We start from the raw sequence: 21,242 nt of genomic DNA, 5'->3' as shown, positions 1-21,242 counted from the left end.
TTCCCCAAGGTACAAACTTTTTTGCCTTGTCCTTGAACCTTATGCTGCCACCACCAAGCGTTTAAACAAAGAACAGGGAAAGAGCCCGCTTGGAAACATCTTCCCCCAAAATATCCCCCCAAGCCCTACACCCCCTTTTCTGGGGAGGGCTTGATAAGAATCCTCACCAATTTGTACAGGTGAACATAGACCCAAACCCTTGGATCTTAAGAACAGTGAAAAATCAATCAGGTTTTTAAAAGAAGAATTTTAATTAAAGAAAAGGTAAAAGAATCACCTCTGTAAAATCAGGATGGTAAATGCTTTACAGGGTAAAAAGATTCAAAACATAGAGAATCCCTCTAGGTGAAACCTTAAGTTACAAAAAGACACAAAAACAGGAATATACATTCCATCCAGCACAGCTTATTTTACCAGCCATTAAACAAATGGAAATCTAACGCATGTCTAGCTAGATTACTTACTAACTTAACAGGAGTTGTGAGGTTGCATTCCTGATCTGTTCCTGGCAAAAGCAACACACAGACAGACCAAACCCTTTGTTCCCCCCGACCCCCTCCAGATTAGAAAGAATCTTGTCCCCTCATTGGCCATTTTGGGTCATGTGCCAACAGGGTTACCTTAGCTTCTTAACCCTTTACAGGTGAAAGGATTTTGCCTCTGGCCAGGAGGGATTTTATAGCACTGTATACAGAAAGGTGGTTACCCTTCCCTTTATATTTATGACAACCACTGTGACAGCTAGGAAGTTTTTCTTAATGTCCAGCCTTAAACCTCCCTTGCTGCAATTTAAGCCCATTGCTTCTCGTCCTATCCTCAGAAGCTAAGAACAACAATTTTTCTCCCTCCTCCTTGTAACAATCTTTTATGTATTTGAAAACTATCATCATGTCCCATCTCGGTCTTCTCTTTTCCAGACTAAACAAACCCATTTTTTTTCAATCTTCCCTCATAGATCATGTTTTCTAGACCTTTAATTGTTTTTGTTGCTCTGCTCTGGACTTTCTCCAATTTGTCCACATCGTTCCTGAAATGTGGTGCCCAGAACTGGACATAATACTCCATTTGAGGCCTAATCAGCATGGAGTAGAGTGGAAGAATTACTTCTCATGTCTTGATTAAAACACTCCTGCTTATACATCCCAGAATGATGTTCGCTTTTTTTGCAACGGTGTTACACTGTTGACTCATATTTAGCTTGTGTTCCACTATGTCCCCCAGATCCCTTTCCACAGTACTCCTTCCTAGGTAGTCTTTTCCCATTTTGTATGTATGCAACTGATTGTTTCTTCCTAAGTGGAATACTTTGCATTTGTATTTACTCAGTTTTATCCTATTTACTTCAGATCATTTCTCCAGTTTGTCCAGATCATTTTGAATTATAATCCTATCCTCCAAAGCACTTGCAACCCCTCCTAGTGTTTTATCTTCCGCAAACTTTGTAAGTGTACTCTCTATGCCATCATCTAAATCATTGATGAAGATATTGAACAGAACCGGACCGAGAACTGATCCTTGTAGGACCCCACTCATTATGCCCTTCCAGCATGACTGTGAACCACTGATATCTATTCTCTGGGAACGGTTTTCCAACCAGTTATGCACACACCTGATAGTATCTCCATCTAGGTTGCTTTTCCCTCATTTGTTTATGGGAATGTCGTGCAAGACCATATCAAAAGCTTTACTAAAGTCATCCTTTGGTAGTTCTTAATAGCTGATTGACTTAGCATAGTGATTCTTTTGTATTATCTTATTTCTGATGGTTAGTTCTCTGTATTAAGAGGGAGGTAGTCTGAAATGAAATATAGTCTTACTGAAAGACAGGGATGGGATGAAGGAATTTGACCTATAAGTGGGATACAAAGCCTTTTAAGGTTTACATTTGAACACAACATAGGTCAATAATGAGCCCAAATTATCATTTGACAGCCATTAGATAGGTCCATTGTCCCCTATTGGTTTATTTTGGGTATATGTACGCTGCAATTAAACACCCATGACTGGCCCGTGTCAGTCAGCTTGGGCTTGTGGGACTCGGGCAATGAAGCTGTTTAACTGCATTGTAGGTGTTCAGGCTCAGGCTGAAAGCTGGACCCTGGGACCCTCCCACCTTGTCAAGTCCCAGAGCCTGGGCTCTAGCCTGAGCCTGAATGTTTACACTGCAATTAAACAGCCCAATAGCCTAAACCCTGTGAGTCCAAGTCCACTTGCACAAGCCAGCCATGGGTGTTTAATTGCAGTGTGGACATAACCATAGTGTCTTACATGGAGCCATGCTTCTATTTACTTGTTAGAACTGGGGTCTCATTTTCATAAAGAGAAGCAGTATTTATTACCAATTGATTTAAATTGTCATATTATATGGAAGTAAATTATCTTGTGGGGCACACTCATTGATTGGAATGTTTTCCGTGGGGGTGGGGGAGATATGAGAATATGGACAAAAGGAGGGCATCCCACTACTTGTGCGATAGTATTTAGAAGAAAGCTAAAAGGATTTTATGGAAGTGTTTATTATCTGTTTAATATTTACATTAAGCACTCATTATAGTAAAGTTTTCAGAACATATATTCAAACATAAATATTGCAAAATGGAGCTGTGACTTACTTATATTTTTATTAAATATAATATTTTTGATATAAAATTATTTTTCTTTGAGTAGTGTTGGTGTGACTAACTCACACAGGTGGCTGAGTTGTGTGCTTACCTTCTGTGTAGCTAACAGCTGATGGCAAATCAGGATAAATGATCATCTCCCTCCCTTCTGAGTTTTTTGCAGGCAGATGCCCCCGTTGCTTCCAGGTTTACAGCGGAGAAGTAACTAGTGCCATAGATTTGCACCATTTAGGGGGCCTTGAATCTTCTTCAGCCACCAGGATGGTAAAATAGGGGAAAACCTAGAGGAGAAGAAACAGTTCAGGAAGAACAAGTCATGCCCTTCAGTGCTGGGATGTAGATGGCCAAGCCTAGTGGTTAGCGTAGGACTGGGGACCGGGTGCTCATGCAAGCTGGGGTTCAGAATCAAAGGTCAGGAAGCAAGAGTCAGATACCAAGAATCATGTTTAATCAGGAAACCAGGAGGTCAGGGTCAGGAGACGGGTGCGGGTAGCACTGGGTGAGCATGCCAAAGGAGGGTGGAGCCCAGTTGTATGGAAGACTACGTCCTCCTTCCAACTTAAGTAGGGTGAGCCGGCCATTCAGGAGCTCCAGTGTTTCACCAGTTGGAACCTTCTATCTGAGCTGAGCTTCAGGGAGTTCCAGTTCTAGCTGATGCCCGTAAGCCATTGGGTGGAGGTTTGGAGTACGATGACCCCCAGGATCATGACACCATGCCTTGGCTGCAGCATTTTTTTTTCAGTCCTCCATTGTATGGGCCACTAAAGAAGGACAGAGGTAGCCTGTATTAGCACAGTGCTGGTGAATGGTGTGCAACAGTACTCTGGTACTCCACTGCTCTGAGCTCCTTAGTCACTCGCACGAAGGGGAGTATTCTTGCACTCTTCAGACTCTCATCTTTCTTACACACTCCTCCATATGGGAGGAAGGAAGAGAGCAGTTAAAGGACAAGGAATTCAGATGGGAGGAGGTGAGCCACCTTATGAGGTGGGACATTGGATACAGGGCAATTCCCTGGCCTATCCAGCTTCTCTCTTCCCCCTAGAAGGGATTTTTTATATTGTATCCCATCAAAAATAAGTTCCTTAAGATGGATTCTTCTCCATTGGCTGTATCTCGAGCCCCTTACTTAATTTGTTTTGGGACATTTTCACTGAAGCAAGTAGAAGAGCTACTTACAGTATTCTCCTGGAAGTGAAGAGGACTCTTCTACCGGGAGGGTTAAGTCTACCTCTTTTTTTTTTTTTCCTCCTCTCAGCACTTCTCCCCCAGGCCCTGAAGCGGGTTTATCTTTTGAGATGACACAAACCATCAAGATTTCCCTTATAGAACAGAAGATAGCAGAGGAGGCATCAGTGACAAGCCCAGTTGTGCCCTGTGTTTAGAGGAGGAATAAGATCTGGTGGCTACAGCAGCAATCAGTAGCCAGGAATTGGAGCCCAGGATCAGATCTGGAGTCAGTGGCCAGGTGTTAAAGCCAAGGGTTAGAGCTGTAGTCAGGAACCAGAGCCCAGGGTCAGAACCGGGTTACTTGCAGTGAGGCAAACTGGGTCCAAGGCTGGGAATAAGTAGGCACAGGAACTGTCACAGCTATAGGCAAATGCTGGACTGCTGCTACTTCTGGGTTGGAATCAGTCTTCAGACTCAACCAACCAGTCAGGCGGAGTAGCCAATTAGGTAGCCCCACTGCAGGCCAGCTGTACTAGTTAGGTTGCCTGGTGACTGACTCTGCTGCAAGCCCTGGGTCCACACTGGCACTGCTGCAGCCCCTGTTTCTGTTAGGAGAAGGCCTTCCTCCTTGTGTGCAAAGGAGAAGACATTTTCCATGATCACTGTACTGTCATTGAGAGTATGGAGATGGTGTCCTGCTTTCCAGGTGAAGTGGAATCCTACCCCAAAAATCTGTTTTTACCAGTGTTGTCACATAATTGAAAACATCAACATGTAAGAGATTTGTTTAGCTGAAAATCTTTTTTTTTTTTTTTAAAGGTGTGTAAATCTCACTCAGGCATTCTTGGAAAAGGTTTGGCACTGTCTCACTCACCAACCATCTTAGAAGCTCTTGAAGGAAACCTTCCACTTCAGATGCAAAGCAACGAACAGTCATTTTTGGATGATTTCATAGTCTGTGTACCAGGGTCTAGTGGTGGACGGCTTGCAAGGTGATTTGTGCGCTGTATGAATGAGCCTATTATTGCATTATTTTCATTTTTAACCACGGTAGCAAAATATAGAACTTAAACCATTTCTAGGTATTGTTTTGCTTAGGATCATGGTTTTATTTATGTTTCAAATTACTGGAATTTGAAAACTACATGTTTTAGCCCTCTTGCTTATCCTGTAGTAATACATTTTTATAACTGTGCCCTTTATTGGTATCTGTATATTAGAAAGGCCTTGTTAATTTGGGCCTTGGGTTTTTATTAATACGGTCATTATGAAAAATATTTAATTACTTCAGACTTGACTCTGTTTTTGCTCCTTAATTACAAGTATGACTAGAGGCTTTTTGTTAGGTCTCTGTATTTGTCTTATGATTAGAAGGTAGTACAAAACATTCTAATGTTATGTTAAATATTTTTTAACTTTGCTCTGTTCTAGATGGCTTCAGCCAGATTCATATGCTGATCCTCAGAAGACATCTTTAATCCTAAACAAGGATGACATACGATGTGGTTGGCCAACTACTATTACCGTGCAAACAAAAGACCAGTATGGAGATATTGTTCACGTTCCCAGTATGAAGGTAATTGTGTATGAACTAGAACTCTTGGCTGTTTTCATCCTGCAGTAAATTTGTCAGCATTTTTGGTTGATATCACACACAAGATTCTTGATTAGTGCAGAAAGTGGCATTCTGAAATTTGGGTAGTCTGTGGGACTTTCTTACATTGGTGCAACACCACTATGTCTAGATTATGCGGTTAATTGCGCTTGCTCAACCCCATTTTATCCAGATTAAATCATTCTAGTCTATAATGGATTTATGCAGGTATGGCTAAGGACCTAATTTGGCCTGCATGATCTTTATTATTGGTGGTGATGTGTAAGAAGAAAAGAACCAACTTTCAGCATGCAAGTTAGGAAGTTAGCCTTTGACAAGGTCCCTCACCAAAGGCTCTTAAGCAAAATAAGCAGTCATGGGATAAGAGGGAAGTTCTTTCAAAAGACAGGAAACAGGTAAGAATACATTATCAGTTTTCAGAATGGGAGGTAGATAGCAGTGTTCCAAAGGAATTGGTACTGGAACCAGTGCTGTTCAACATACTCGTACATGATTTGGAAAAAGGGATAAACAGTGAGGTGGCAAAATCTGCAGATGATACAAAATTACTCAAAATAGGTAAGTCCAAAGCTGCCTGTAAAGTGTTGCAAAGGGATCTCTCAAAACTGGGCAACAAAATGGCAGATGAAATTCAATGTTGATCAATGCAAAGTAACATACATTGGAAAACGTAATCCCAACTATACATACAAAATGGTCATGGCTAAATTAGCTGTTACCATTCAAGAAAAAGATTTTGGAGTCACTGTAGGTAGTTTTCTGAAAATATCCACTCAGTGTATAGTGACAGTCTAAAAAGCTGGCAAAATGCTAGAAACCATTAGGAAAGGAATAGATAAGATGACAGTAAATATCATAATGCCAGTATATCAATCTTGGTATGCCCACATCTTGAATACTGGTGTGCAGCTCTGGTCTCCCCATCTAAAAGAAGATATATTGGAAATGGAAAAGATAGAGAGAAGAACAACAAAAATGATTAAGGGCATGGACTAGTTTACGTCTGAGGAGAGATTAAAAAGAGTGATTGTTCTGCTTGGAAAAGAGACGATTAAGGGGGGATATGATTGAGGTCTATAAAATCATGACTGGTGTGGAGAAAGTGACTCCAGAAGTGTTATTTACCCCTCTACATAACACAAGAACTAGGGGTCATCAAATGAAATTAATAGGCAGCAGGTTTAAAACAAACAAAAGAAATACTTCTTAACATAATGAACATTCAACCTGTGAGACTCGTTGCCAGGGATTTTGTGAAGGCCAAAACTATAACTGGATTCAAAAAAGAATTAGATAAATTCATGGAGGATAGGTCCATGAATAGCTATTAGCCAAGATGGGCAGGGATGCAGTCCTATGCTCCAGATATCCCTAAGCCTCTGACTGCTTGATGCTGAGACTGAAAGATGGGATGAATCACTTCATGATTGCCATTCTTATGTATTTATGTTCTTAAAATAGTATTTTACATGTAAAGTGAATACATGTCATATAAAATCAGCAAGTTATGAGCATGCCATTTTTAGAGTTGCTTTCTGAAAGTAGACCCACACTTTAAATAGAGGATCCCGTAGTTAGAGAACCTATATAGTCGCTCAGGTTTCAGAGTGGTAGCCGTGTTAGTCTGTATCCCCAAAAACAATGAGGACCTTGTGGCACCTTAGAGACTAATACATTTATTTGGGCATAAGCTTTTGTGGGCTAAAACCCACTTCATCAGATGCATGGAGTGGAACATACAGTCAGGTGGTATAAATACACAGCATATGAAAAGATGGGAATTGCCTTACCAAGTGGGGGGTCAGTGCTAACGAGCCAATTCAATTAAGGTGGAAGTGGGCTATTCTCAACAGTTGATAAGGGGTGGAAATCACTTTTGTAGTGCTAATGAGGCAGTGTAAACAAGGTGGCCCATTTCAAACAGTTGACAAGGTGTGAGTATCAGCAGGAGGAAATTTAGTTTTTTGTAGTGACCCATTCACTCCCAGTCTTTATTCAGGCCTAATTTGATGGTGTCCAGTTTGCAAATTAATTCCAGTTCTGCAGTTTCTCATTGGAGTCGTTAAAGTGAAGAAACAGATTGACGGAGCCAGAAGGGTACCCTGAAGTCACCTACTACAGGACAGGCCCAACAAAGAAAGTAACAGAATGCCACTATCCGTCACCTACAGCTCCCAACTAAAACCTCTCCATCAAGGATCTACAACCTATCCTGAAGGACGATCCCTCACTCTCTCAGATCTTGGGAGACAGGCCAGTCCTTGCTTACAGACACCCTCCCAACATGAAGCAAATACTCACCAGCAACTACACACCACACAACAGAACTACTAACCCAGGAACCAAACCCTGCAACAAATCCCGGTGCCAACTCTGTCCACATATCTATTCAAGGGACACCATCCTAGGACCTAACCATGTCAGCCACACCATCAGGGGCTCGTTTACCTGCACATCTACCAATGTGGTATGTGCCAGCAATGCCCCTCTGCCATGTACATTGGCCAAATTGGACAGTCTCTACACAAAAGAATAAATGGACAAAAATCTGACATCAGGAATTATAACATTCAAAAACCAGTAGGAGAACACTTCAGTCTCTCTGGACACTCAATAACAGACTTAAAAGTGGCAATTCTTCAATAAAAAAATTTCAAAAACAGACTCTAATGAGAAGCTGATACTCACACCTTCTTGTCAACTGTTCAAAACGGGCCACTTTGTTTACATGGATTTTTCCCACCATCCAATTAATAATTGCCCTTTCCAGCATCTATAAATCCTGGCATACAAAACTGCTTGTGACAGCAGCAGTTGGAACCCAATTTTTTCCCAGAATTCCTGTGCAAGGGAGCTAGAGAAATTGTGCAAATATTAACGTTTACGTAATTGCAATAGAATTATTCAGAGAGATTCAAAATTAACAAAAAAAATTGAAGTCAGGTTTCATCTACATTTTAACATCCCAGTATCACTTTGGACTAGTACAAATGTTTTCAGGACTTTTATTTACTGAATCCCCAAATTGTTCTAGGTACAGAACAGAAACAGCATGGCTCAGAAAGAAACAGGAAATACATGGGGTCTTTACTGAAGAGTTTACAATCTAAACCTATGTGATATGATAACTGAGGGTATCATAAAGTAAAGATAGATGGATGATGGGAAGGTAAGGCCACAACAGTAACACCACATGAGATTCAGATTAGCCATGTGCATAACTCGATGGCACAGATGAAAGTTTTTATCTTTCAGATCAATCTATAGTTTGTGGTTGTAGACTCCTGGAAGTGAGTCTTAAAAACACTTTAGGAAACTTGTCTGAAAGCAGTGGTCCTAGACCAGTGATCAGGAAAAGGAAATGTTGATCCCTACTGCCAAAGTAATTTCTGGATTTTTAATTTCATTGTGATTTCCTTACCTGAGCGTATTAAAATCACTGATGTTTTAAATTAACTTGACTGCAGGTGTCCATGGGTATCCATTTATTCAACACTCCCCATTCAAGCCAAACTCCCATTTAACATATTCAAATTCAGATTAATGGCACTATAATCAGTGCTGGTTTGGACTCAATTGTTTTAGAGCTTAAATACTAAAAAATCAACTCATCTTCCAGATTATTTGTTTACTCTTCATCTGAAAGTTGCATAGCAAATAGTACTTGTCAGAAATTCAGGTACCTGGAGTGAGGTGAGGTGGGGCTGAGACCTTGTTGGGGTGAGAGGCTTTTAGACCCAAGTGGGGTTGCTGAAGAGGTTGCTCCAACCATTACTACGCAGAGTGGAAGAGTTACTCAATAAGAGATGTAGAATTTGTAGAGGAGGAAATAAAGGCATTTCAGGAAAGTGGTAGTGGGAATGTAGGGGTGAGATTGTAAGTAGTTTAAAAATAATATGAAAATGGAAATGAGGGACAAAACAAATAGAAATTTTTAATCATCTTTTCACCTCTTATTGCATTTTGGCAGGTGGAGGTCAAGGCTATTCCTGTTTCACAGAAAAAAACATCTTTGCAACAAGAACAACTGAAAAAACTCCAACGGATACCAGGCAGTCCTGCAGCACCCACTTCCTCTGGCACTGATATGACTTTTGGAGGACACCCTTCACCAAAACTTGATGCTTCATATGAACCTATGATAGTGAAAGAAGCTCGCTACATTGCTATTACAATGATGAAGGTAAATTATTGTCGTTTAAGCAATGACAGTTATACCATTCTCCATGTGAAAAAACAAAAGGACTATATACAAGTGAATACAAAGATCTGCAAATCTCATTTTATTCATTATAACTCTCTATTTTGGGGTATTTGGATTTATAAAATTACATATACTTGATCTTTCTAGAGATTTTTGCTTTTTTACAAAAATCAAAATGATTTAGAAAATTTTGTGGAGTGACCTTAAGTTGTCTTCTGTGAACCAAAGCAGAGCTGGTCAGGAATATTTTGACAAATCACTTGTCATCAAAAAATGTGAATTTGTTTAAACCAAAAGTGTTTAAGAAACAGGGTTGGATTTGACCAAATTCCTGGCTCAAAAAAGTCAAGAAAAAAGCTTTGAAATGATCTAAACATTTTTGTTTTGACATTTTCTTAATGGAAAATGCTGTTTTTGTTTGTTTGTTTTTTGTTTGTTTGAAAGAACTTTGTTTAGAAATTTGAGCTAGTTAGACTGGGGAAGAAAGGAAGAAAAGGTAAAAATTGAAAGAAAACATTTCACTTGACCCCCAAAAAATCAGTTTTTCGGTTTGTAAATATTTTACAAGATTTTGATGTTAAAATAGGAAAAAATTTCAACTTCTTGAAGATATTGAGGAGACAGAAAACAGTTTCCCACCCAGCTCTAGTCTAAAGTGCTCAGTGCTGCTGCATTCTTGAAGGAGGACACTCCTTGGTAAGGTGGACTGTATTTGTGGCCTTTATGTCTAAAGCTCATAAGGTCAGAGATCTGTATGAAGGTTTTCCTTTTGTAAGAAGCCTTGAAGCCACCTCGTCTTTCAGATTCATTTTCTTAAAAACAGAACATGTATATTTCCAGTCCTACCTACATTCCAAGGAAATTGGGCTTGCCTGCTAAGTATCTGACTCCTGTGGAGCAGAGGCCAACTTTAGTTTTCAGGACATTCTTTCAGACAAACTAACAAAAAAAACCCTCCCATGCATTCCAAGGTTTTCTTGGCAATGGTGGAATTTAAAGAGCAATATTTTTAGAAGAATGTCATCAGTTTAGAAGTTCCTTTGCTTCAGTCTTTCAGTTCCATCAGGGACATCTTATTTTTAGTATCACGCTGTCTGGAGTGGTTTATGACTGAGTGCCTATTCCAGACTGTCAAAAACAGGGCAGTATATTCTTTCTGGTAGTATATTCTTTCATTAGATTTCACCAAACCAGTAACAAATATGAACTCCTGGATCATAGAATCATAGAATATCCGGGTTGGAAGGGACCTCAGGAGGTCATCTAGTCCAACCCCCTGCTCAAAGCAGGACCAATCCCCAACTAAATCATCCCAGCCAGGGCTTTGTCAAACCTGACCTTAAAAACTTCTAAGGAAGGAGATTCCACCACCTCCCTAGGTAACGCATTCCAGTGCTTCATCACCCTCCTTGTGAAAAAATTTTTCCTAATATCCAACCTAAACCTCCCCCACTGCAACTTGAGACCATTACTCCTTGTTCTGTCATCAGCTACCACTGAGAACAGTCTAGATCCCTCCTCTTTGGAACCCCCTTTCAGGTAGTTGAAAGCAGCTATCAAATCCCCCCTCATTCTTCTCTTCCGCAGACTAACTCTTCCGCAGTTCCCTCAGCCTCTCCTCATAACTCATGTGTTCCAGTCCCCTAATCATTTTTGTTGCCCTCCACTGGACTCTTTCCAATTTTTCCACATCCTTCTTGTAGTGTGGGGCCCAAAACTGGACACAGTACTCCAGATGAGGCCTCACCAATGTCGAATAGAGGGGAACGATCACGTCCCTCGATCTGCTGGCAGTGCCCCTACGTGTACATCCCAAAATGCCATTGGCCTTCTTGGCAACAAGGGCACACTGTTGACTCATATCCAGCTTTTCGTCCACTGTAACCCTAGGTCCTTTTCTGCTGAACTGCTGCCTAGCCATTTGGTCCCTAGTCTGTAGTGGTGCATGGGATTCTTCCATCCTAAGTGCAGGACTCTGCACTTGTTCTTGTTGAACCATCACTGTAACAGACTTTACCATGGAGTCACAGGGCAATCCCCTTGGGCACTGCAGTCTGTTTTGCCACCCAGGCAAGCTGGTCATAGAAATAAATGGTCACTTATCCCCAAAATTACAAAACATTCAGGTTGCTCCCAGTTCCAAGAGGCCAGTCACCCAGTTGATCTGACACCAAAGACCATTCTTGTAGCCAATCCTATAGTAAACTAATTAAGGATTATTGACTAGAAAGAAGAAATGAGAATTATTTACAGGTTAAAGCAGGCAACATATATGCACAAATGAGTTCAGCGTATGGTTCCAAAAGGCGACAGAAATATAGTATTCAGTCAGCATTGAATGTCTTTTCAGGGCTAACCCTGGTTGACCTTGCAGATCTCTGCTTTTTGTTTCTTAGTTCCAGCCCTTATAACAGTCCAACAGCAAAGAGATGAAAAACTTTAATGTGAACTATCTTTATTTCCCTCTTCCAGCATTCAAACCAATGGGACAAGGCCTCCTGCAAATACTTTTGATGGGTGAATAGGGCAATCAACAAAGCTTTTGTCCTACAATGGCCCACTTAATTTTGGTAGTCCTCCTGGATGGGCAGGGGAGACACTTCCCATCTGAGTTCACAAATTCAGAACAGGCATTTTTACAATTATAAAACAAACTTTTGTTTTACCTTGTAGCATGGAATATAGAAATTACAAGTAAGATTAATACATACAGCAACTTACAAGCATTTTATAATCTGAACCAGTTGTTGTCAACTCGTGGCTGGTATACTGGGTGCAGCCCAATCAGCACACAGTTGCAGCCCATGTGATATCCTCAGGGCCATACATGAGGTATATATATATTGTGTGGATGCTGCCCACACAACACACACAAAGCTGCATATGTGGCCCCCAATGGTAATAGGTTTAGAACCACTGGTCTAAACACCTCCTTATAAGACTAACACCTGTCTTGAATAATATTGACATATAAGTGAGCTGGTGTGCTTTCCAGGTATGAATTTGTCAGTGCTCAGTTGATGCCTACAGAATTGGCCAGAGCTAGCACCTTATTTACCAGCCTCACACTTAGGCTTCATTACCCTCTTTTGGCTTTCCTGAAAAGGAGGAGGAAGCATGGCACTGGACAGTATTATTGGCACTGGCTAGAAGAGCTGTCATCCTGCTACTTCACATAATTTATGTAATTCCTCATCAAATTCCTCAGACATAAAGAGATCGGGAAGTCTCAGATTCTAGGGTTTTGCCATGGAAACTTCCAGCATAGCTACTTATCTTCACTTTCCAGCCCTTTCATGGCCTGTCTCCACCCTACCTACCATCTCTCATATGCGATCAACATTTCAACTCCTGTCTCCAATTGGCTTCTGATGCCAGTCTTCATCATCCACATGTTAAATTTTCAAATAAGCACCTTTGTGTTTTTTCCCATACAGCCCCTCACGCTTGGGAGGAGCTTCCCATAAACATCTGCAAAGCTAACTATTTGTTTTCCATCAAATCCCTCCATAAAACTCTTCTTTGCCATGATACCTACAAAAAAATTGACAGTGGTTAGACAGTTGGCACCATTGCCTGTCATGCTGACCAATATTGTCTCAGTGATTCCTTGTGCTCCCCCGTCTGCCTGCTTGTATTCACCTTGTTGTCGCATGTTTTATGCTTGCATTGTAAGTAGGGCTGTCAGTTAATCGCAGTTAACTCAAGCGATTAACTCAAAACAAATTAACTTGATTTAAAAAATGATTCATGATTAATCGCAGTTTTAATCGCACTGTTAAACAATAATAGAATACCAACTGAAATGTATTATAAATATTTTTAGATGTTTTTCTAAATTTTCATATACAGTACAGACCCGTTTAAACGCAGATGTCGGGAGTCAAGCCATCATGACCGCGTGTTAACGGACCGTGGGTTAAGAAGGCCATGCTGGAAAAAGTGTCTATGATTCACTTAGAAAAAAAAGCCATTATTTTCTCCTCTTTCTGGCTCACTTTTTTTTTTTCTTATGAAGTCTGTCATTCGCTGCAGATGAAACGCATTCGCAGCCGATTTATCAGCTGATTGGCTTTCTCCAGAAATCAATACCTGCGCTACGCCATGACGCTTTTTAAAATGACTTATAAACCCCTTGCTGGCTTGGAATGATTCATCCCCTGTTAAATGTCCAAATTTTGTCGCTTGGGCTTGAAGAATTGGCCCACTTAGTGGCATTCCTTTCAGCCTTTTCTGAGCAAACGACGTGCGCATGGCTTTGTCTATTGTGGGTTTTGCTGAATAGCGCACACATTTTCGCTTAAACCCCACATCAGAATCGATATTTTGTACCGAGCCATTCAGTTTAGATTTGTTTTTTAGCCATCCTCGGAGAGTAGATTTGGCAATCCCAATATCTTTTGAAACTTTGGCCTGGGTTTCTCTGCTATTTACTTGATCTATTGCAGCTAGCTTTCCTTCTACAGTGTAGGAATGCTGATGCTTGCGCTCTGCCATTATATTAGGCCTAAGGTTAAAATTTTCTAATGTAGTATATATATTACTATATTACTACTGTATATTATATATCTCTCTAGCGTGACAATGACTAAGCGTGCGCGATGCGTCTTTACCAATATCAGTAAAGACGTACAACAAATTTCTGCTCTGCACTTCCTGTCTATTTCTGTCAGTAAGTTAGTGAGGAAATCTGTAGCGCTACATAGCAAGTTCCTGTACCGCGTGTTAACGAGTCTCGCGTGTTAAATAGGTAGCACTGGAAGGCATGGCGCAACCGCGCTTTAAGCGGATTCATGTGTAAACGGGTCTGTACTGTATATTGATTTCAGTTACAACACAGAACACAAAGTGAACAGTGCTCATTTTGTATGATCATTTTTGTACAAATATTCGCACTATAAAAAAGATAAACAAAAGAAATAGTATTTTTCAGTTTACCTCATACAAGTACTATAGTTCAGTCTCTTTATTGTGAAAGTTCAACTTACAAATGTAGATTTTTTTATTGTTACATAACTGTACTCAAAAACAAAGCAGTGTAAAACTTTAGAGCCAACAAGTCCACTCAGTGCTGCTACTTGTTCAGCCAATCGCTAAGACAAACAAATTTGTTTACATTTACGGGAGATAATGCTGCCTGCTTCCTATTTACAATGCCACCTGAAAGTGAGAACAGGCATTCACAAGGCACTTTTATAGTCAGTGTTGCAAGGTATTTACGTGCCAGGTATGTTAAACAATTGTGTGCCCCTTCGGACTTCGGCCACCATTACAGAGGAAATGCTTCCATGCTGATAATGCGCTTTAAAGAAAGTGTTAGTTAAATTTGTGACTGAACTCCTTGTGGGGAGAATTGTATGTCTCCTGCTCTGTGGTTTTACCTGCATTCTGCCATATATTTCATGTTATGGCAGTCTCGGATGATGAGCCAGCACGTTATTCGATTTAAGAACTCTTTCACTGCAGATTTGACAAAATGCAAAGAAGGTACCAATGTGAGATTTATAAAGGTAACTACAACACTCGACCCAAGGTTTAAGAATCTGAAGTGCCTTCCAAAAGCTGAAAGGGACGAGGTATGGTACATGCTGTCAGAGTCTTAAAAAAGCAACACTCCAATGCAGAAATTTAAGAACCCAAACCACGAAAAAGGGAAATCAGCCTTCCGTTAGTGGCATCTGACTCATGATGATGAAAATGAACATGCGTCAGTCCGCACTGCTTTGTATTGTTATTGAGCAGAACCCATCATCAGCATGGAAGCATGTCCTCTGGAATGGTGGCTGAAGCACGAAGGGTTTTACAAATGTTTAGCATATCTTGTATGTAAATACCTTGCAACACTGGCTACAAAAATGCCAAGTGAATGCCTGTTCTCATTTTCAGGTGACACTGTAAATAAGAAGTGGGCAGCGTTATCTCCCGTAAATGTAAACGAACTTGTTTGTCTCCGCGATTGGCTGAACAAGAAGTAGGACTGAGTGGGGGAGCTTGAAGCCTTGATGGCTGTCCCTCTGTACGTGGTATTCTAGCATGACAAAATGACACTACATCTACAATCTTGCTTTCTTCCTAAGGTTTCCTCAAAATTTGATGTCAACCAAGAGATACAGCTACTTGTGGTTTTATCCTAGCCCTCACTCTTCAAGAGAAGAAATGAGCCTTCATACACATTCTAGATCCTAGTTGACAGGTGTCCACCTCATATAAATGCCACTCATTCAAACCCTTGCTGGCAGATTTAGCAGGGGAATCAAGAATGGATTGTGGATAGAGGATTAGCGGCCTTTTTACCCCTTGAGTGTGGTCCCTTCAGAATTGGGGTCAGGTGCATTAGCAATGTGGAAACTGGGCATACTTTTACTCTTCCCTCCCTGCCTCAAGCACTGTTAATCAGCACCTTGCATGAGCAATAATTACCGTTCTCATCTAAAAAGGTCACTTTAAAAATGTGTATTTTTGTGTACACTTTGTATCAATTTCTGGTTCCCTATTCTACACTTATATGAGCAATTAGAGTAACATGTTTTGAGAAATTGTTTTGTACTGATTTAAAAAAATTTACAGTATTAGTATAATAGCATTGACTGAGTTTTGATTTTGTTTTAGCTGAACGTTTTTTTAATTCTCTGCTTTGCAGGTATATGAAAACTATTCATTTGAAGAATTACGCTTTGCCTCACCAACACCTAAAAGGTAAAAAACCGTCTTGGAGAGAGTTACACATTGACTGGAATTAAAAGTAAATATATCAACTTTTTAAAAATCATGTTAATATCAGAACTTTATGTGAATAGGCTTATTGTTCCAGCAGAGTTATTGTAATTTCTGTTTAAAGAACTGTTGAGGCTTCAACACTCTGAAAAATATTCTGCGTAAGGGAAAACAGTGAAAATCTAGCACATTTTTCTTAAAGTTACTGGGACGGTTCCATAAAATCAATCTTTTATACTTAGTTTATTTGCTCCAATTGCATATTCCTCACCTAAATTCACTTTCTGAATATGATATCACATTCAATTACTCTAGAAGGTTATGATTTCATAATAAACAACTTGAAAAGCATAAGTGGCTTGATTAGATGAATTCCTGTGGATCAAAGATCCTGTTTCCATAGAAGTGTCCCTGGTAGACCACAAAAGACAGTGTAGTTTGGGAGCATATGGAGGGAAAAAAGGCAGAAAATAAATCAGCGGAATGGCTTCTAAATAGAATGCTTCAGCAGCTTTTCAATAAGTTAACATTCGGTTAATTGTTTCAGTGTCTATTTTGTTTTTGTCTAGACCCAGTGAAAACATGTTGATCCGAGTCAATAATGATGGTACTTACTGTGCAAATTGGACCCCAGGAGCTGTTGGTCTTTACACCATTCATGTTACTATAGATGGCATTGAAATAGGTATCTAATTTTCATTAATCTTATATAATAACCACAAGTGCTTAACATGTATGTATCCACAATGGTATGCGAAGATTTCTGTAGGTAACATGTCCATGAAAATTAGCACACTGCTTTGGGGGATCCAAGATCATTCTATCCAGTTTTCCTATGTCTTCCTCCCCGCTCCCCCCTCCCCCCCGCATATTGTTATCAAAAAGCTGAAAGTAAAGACATGACTGACAAAAGTGTACCTTCATAAGGAGCTTAAACCAACTGTTTGGAACTCTTTTCAAATACTGTTTCAATTTACCTTTAAATATTTTTTCTTAAATTAAGCTTTCATTTCAGTAGTAGAATATCTGTGTAGATTTTACTGAAGACAACTAGTGCTCAGGATTCTTTTTTCACTGCAAAAGTTAATGACCTCATAAACCTTTCTAAAGCACTCCTTACAGGTGTTTGAGATTAACTGTTGCAGGGAAAAAGAGAAGAGAATCAGAATTTGGATCATAGTAGGTAATTTAATTATTTATTTAGTGTTGTAAATTTACAGGGCACTAGATAGTAATAGGTCACTACCAATCAGATCACTGACCTAAAGGGTTTACAGTCTGAAGCTCAAGTGAAGATGCATGGAACAAACAAGACAGAAGAGAGTAGTAGTGTAACCCTGTGTTAAACTAATATTTTCACTGAGATCCCTCATTTTATGGAAAACATGACATTGACTGCCATGAAAAACAAAAAACCTGGGAAAAGGAGATTCACTTTTACCAGTTTCACTTCCTGCACATGTGCAATGAAAACCCTCAGACACTCGCTTGAGAAATGTGAGAGTAGTTGTGAATGTGCAGGAGGTGGTCATCTGCTGTGCTCCTGAGTTCTTTGACGTTGATTCCACAGATCTGAATACTACGAGTAATACTGTTTTTTCTCGGAGAGAAGGCCTGGTTTTCTTGCTTTCTTTTTTCCTCTTTTTCATGTTGCTCTCAGTGGTCTTGCGTATAAGGAAAGTTTCTTGTTTAAGCTACTTGAGGGGGATCTGACAGAAGTGTAGGAGCGGGGAAAATCTTAAGAAACCAGGGATCTCAACGCTCCTTACAAATACTCTTGTTTCATCTGTGGAAAGTTGGGTGTGGGGGCAAGTCTCAATTCTTTCAAATATTTGAAGTTTTTAATTTTGCCCCCACTTCTGAATGGCTTAGTTTCCTTCATGACCTGCAAACCCTTGGCTACTTCACTGGCTCTAGAGAACAACAGTGTGAGTTACGGTACATGGAGCATAAATGTTGAGGAAAACCAAAAAAAGTGGCTGTATCTGGAAATTTAGCATATTTCCATATCTGAAGTATAAGAGTGAAATATTCGTCTCTGGATATATGTGCTGCATTACCTGTAGTATTCCAGATTATCGTAAAAGCTACATTTAGTGACTAGTAGTGTGTGAGAAGAAATGTCTTGAGTCTGCTGCAACCTGCTTTATGGTTGCAAAATAGTAAGCAACAAGATAAAACAAAGTTTTCTTTATTCAGTGGGAACGTTTACATATGGTAATATGCCACTCAAAACTTTTGATTTCTAATGTACCTGGACACACACCTGTTGGTAGTAGTTAAAAAGTACTTTCCAATTGTCTTAGATAATGCAATAAAAATTATAATAGTATTCAAGGTATGTCTTGTAGTTAAAGTATTGGGAAGTCTACATGGGAATACTACAGAATTTGAAGGCAATGTTGTCTATATTAGATAAAATTTGCAAGTTTTTCATTACTACCAGTGTTAACTCTGCTGGATTCATATTAATATGTCTAGGCTTGTGAATGGTAGGTATTTATGATAAAACATCTGGCTTCTCTTGGTATAATCACGGGTTGAACTTTTTTTTTGCTGTTTCCATCATGCAGAACATTTCAACCACAACATTTTTTTCTTAAGAGATCTGCATGTCACCATGTAAACTTGTCACAAAATATCAAGCACAACATTAAGAAGGAAATGTATTGTGCACCCATTAAGCATCATTGTAAATGCTTATCTGAGATAGACCAAGTGAATGCTCATCTTGCGTATGACTGGTTTTTGCTACTGTACTAGAAGCATGGAACTTGAAAAACACCAAAGTGAGTTGTCCCTAGGAGTTGCCTGACTGCATGGAGCAGAATGGTTGTTTTTATCAGACAGCCAATTGCAAAACTCTTTAAAGCAGTGTAAAATAACCTTCCAATACTTCCTACATTAGTATTTAGAGTATCAGTTCTATACAGCATACTACAACTGAATGAAATATCTATTGTAGAACTTTTTAGAAGTTTTTTTTATTAAAATTGGTTGTGTTTTAATGCTTGAAGATTTTAAAAGTGAACCAACAAACTAAAATGAGAATAGAAATGCCCTGTTTCTACAAGTATGAACTGAAACACTTCTAGAACTTGATAAAGCACTGTTAGATTGATCCTGCTTGTTAAAATGTGTCTAAATTTCATGCTGCCCTATTAAACTTGATGTTTTGTTCAATTTTTTTTGGAAGTGGTACATTTTCAAGGGGGGGAAAAAAAGAGCCTTAGCCATTAGAACCTGAATACTTCTCAAAATAGGTGAATTTAGTAGTCTGTTTATGGGGAGAGAAGTTGGTTGGTGTATAATCATGAATATGTTATTTCAGGCTCAAAAGTATAGCAAAAAAGTGTGGAAATGGGACTGGGTGAAGGAAACAGGCAGAAAAGAGAGAAGGAGTTGTAGGAGAAGATAAGTATAGAAATGTAAACACAGATGACATTATGGAAAACCATGAAAATGAGGAGAGGCTTGAATTTGATAAGAATGGGAATCAGCAAATTGATTCATTGAAGATATACGCAATTATGGAGACTTAGTATGTACATGATCTCATTTTAAAATGTAATTAGTATTTTTTAAGTCTGTTTAAAGAGATTCTTTTGCTGATTTGAGATTCCAAACTGGTCTCTTTTCTTAAAAAGTCTCAATTACACTTTAAAAGAAATGCAGGTTATATGAGTTCTGAGAACAGTGTGTCTCCCATTAGTGAAGACCTTAGCAATAGTTCATACAGTCAGCAACTATTCTCTTAAGCCAAAGCAAGCCTGGCCAATTCCTCACGGTGTATGGGCCTTTGGAGAGACAGGAATTCACAGTTGAACCTAGCAGGGTCACTGATAGCCCACCAAAATGTTGTGCCTCCATATTAGAAACAACCCCTTAGAGTAATTCCCTGAGCTTTTTGCCATTTTAAAACTTATCTTGGGATCACAAGCCTTTCTACCCCACTCAGTTTTTTCCCTCACTACTACTTTTCTTCCTTCTTCCTCACATGACTAAAGCACTACCAGCTGAACTGGAGAGTGGTCTCCTAAGCTATTCATATTTTCCTTTTCCTTCCCTGAAGCAGAAAAAGAGACACGGATATGGAAGAGGCAGAAGTGAGCTTTCGTAGGTTCTTCTGTGTCTATCCCAACTCAAGCAAGGCCATGCAGAACTAAACAAATTACAAGACCCGCTAAGGAGCTATGGGCTCTTGCTCCTCTTCTAGAATGGAGACCTCAGACTGGTGGTTGGGCACCAGAGTGCTAGCGAGCTTCTGTCTCTCTGCTTTGAGGTAGGGAGATATATCAAGGAGATATATCAGAACTACAAGGAGGTAAATCAGTAGCAGGTAATCAAAATGACTCCTGGTCCTCCAAGTTGTTCCACATCACAAGAATGCTCTATTCTTGAATTTCCTAATAAACATGTGAAACACATGAAATTTCACATGTCCTCATTGGATGTCTTAGTGACAATAATTTTGCTTAAAGGAGTTCATATCAGGAGACTGAATGAAGCCTATCTAAATATGATGTGTTATCAATACAAGATACTTTAGTTTGTGTTCTTCTCTACCTCCAGAGTTTTCATGAAAGTGCTGATGACCCTGCTAGCACTGTTCTGAACCAGACGTATTCTCTCCTTAATTAAAGCAAGGTCCATGAACTGCCCACTAAGATCACAATAAAACTATTACTGAGATCAGCCACAATAACCTAGTTTACAAGAAGAGTTGCCTGGGGTCCTCAGTCTTCAGTTCACTTGGGAATGCTACTGTATACCAAGAAGAGCATGTATATGACGAGATAATGTATGCCATGGAAGTATCAGATAGAGCTCTGTCATATTCTCAACAAAGAGTAAGAAATTCTACTCTGGGAACTCAGAATTCAGGTCCCTTGAGTCCGGACATGCTAATCCAGGAATA

The 21,242-nt window shown here is 39.7% G+C and overlaps 1 protein-coding gene across 14 annotated transcripts in view; it reads left to right on the top strand.

The window, feature by feature from the left end:
• The window catches only part of MYCBP2 (MYC binding protein 2), a 414,953-nt gene that overhangs the window by 262,315 nt on the left and 131,396 nt on the right, over window positions 1–21,242 (top strand). For all 14 annotated transcript variants that reach the window (XM_073347199.1, XM_073347148.1, XM_073347171.1 and 11 more), the window contains 5 exons: window positions 4,611–4,783; window positions 5,223–5,367; window positions 9,377–9,589; window positions 16,251–16,306; window positions 16,894–17,009. In XM_073347199.1, the coding sequence (XP_073203300.1) occupies window positions 4,611–4,783; window positions 5,223–5,367; window positions 9,377–9,589; window positions 16,251–16,306; window positions 16,894–17,009 (703 nt within the window). The remainder of the gene's footprint in view (window positions 1–4,610; window positions 4,784–5,222; window positions 5,368–9,376; window positions 9,590–16,250; window positions 16,307–16,893; window positions 17,010–21,242) is intronic.

Source organism: Lepidochelys kempii, chromosome 1 (assembly GCF_965140265.1).
Source record: "Lepidochelys kempii isolate rLepKem1 chromosome 1, rLepKem1.hap2, whole genome shotgun sequence".
NCBI classification, from domain to species: Eukaryota; Metazoa; Chordata; order Testudines; family Cheloniidae; genus Lepidochelys; species Lepidochelys kempii.
This window is presented reverse-complemented; position numbering and strand designations above follow the sequence as displayed.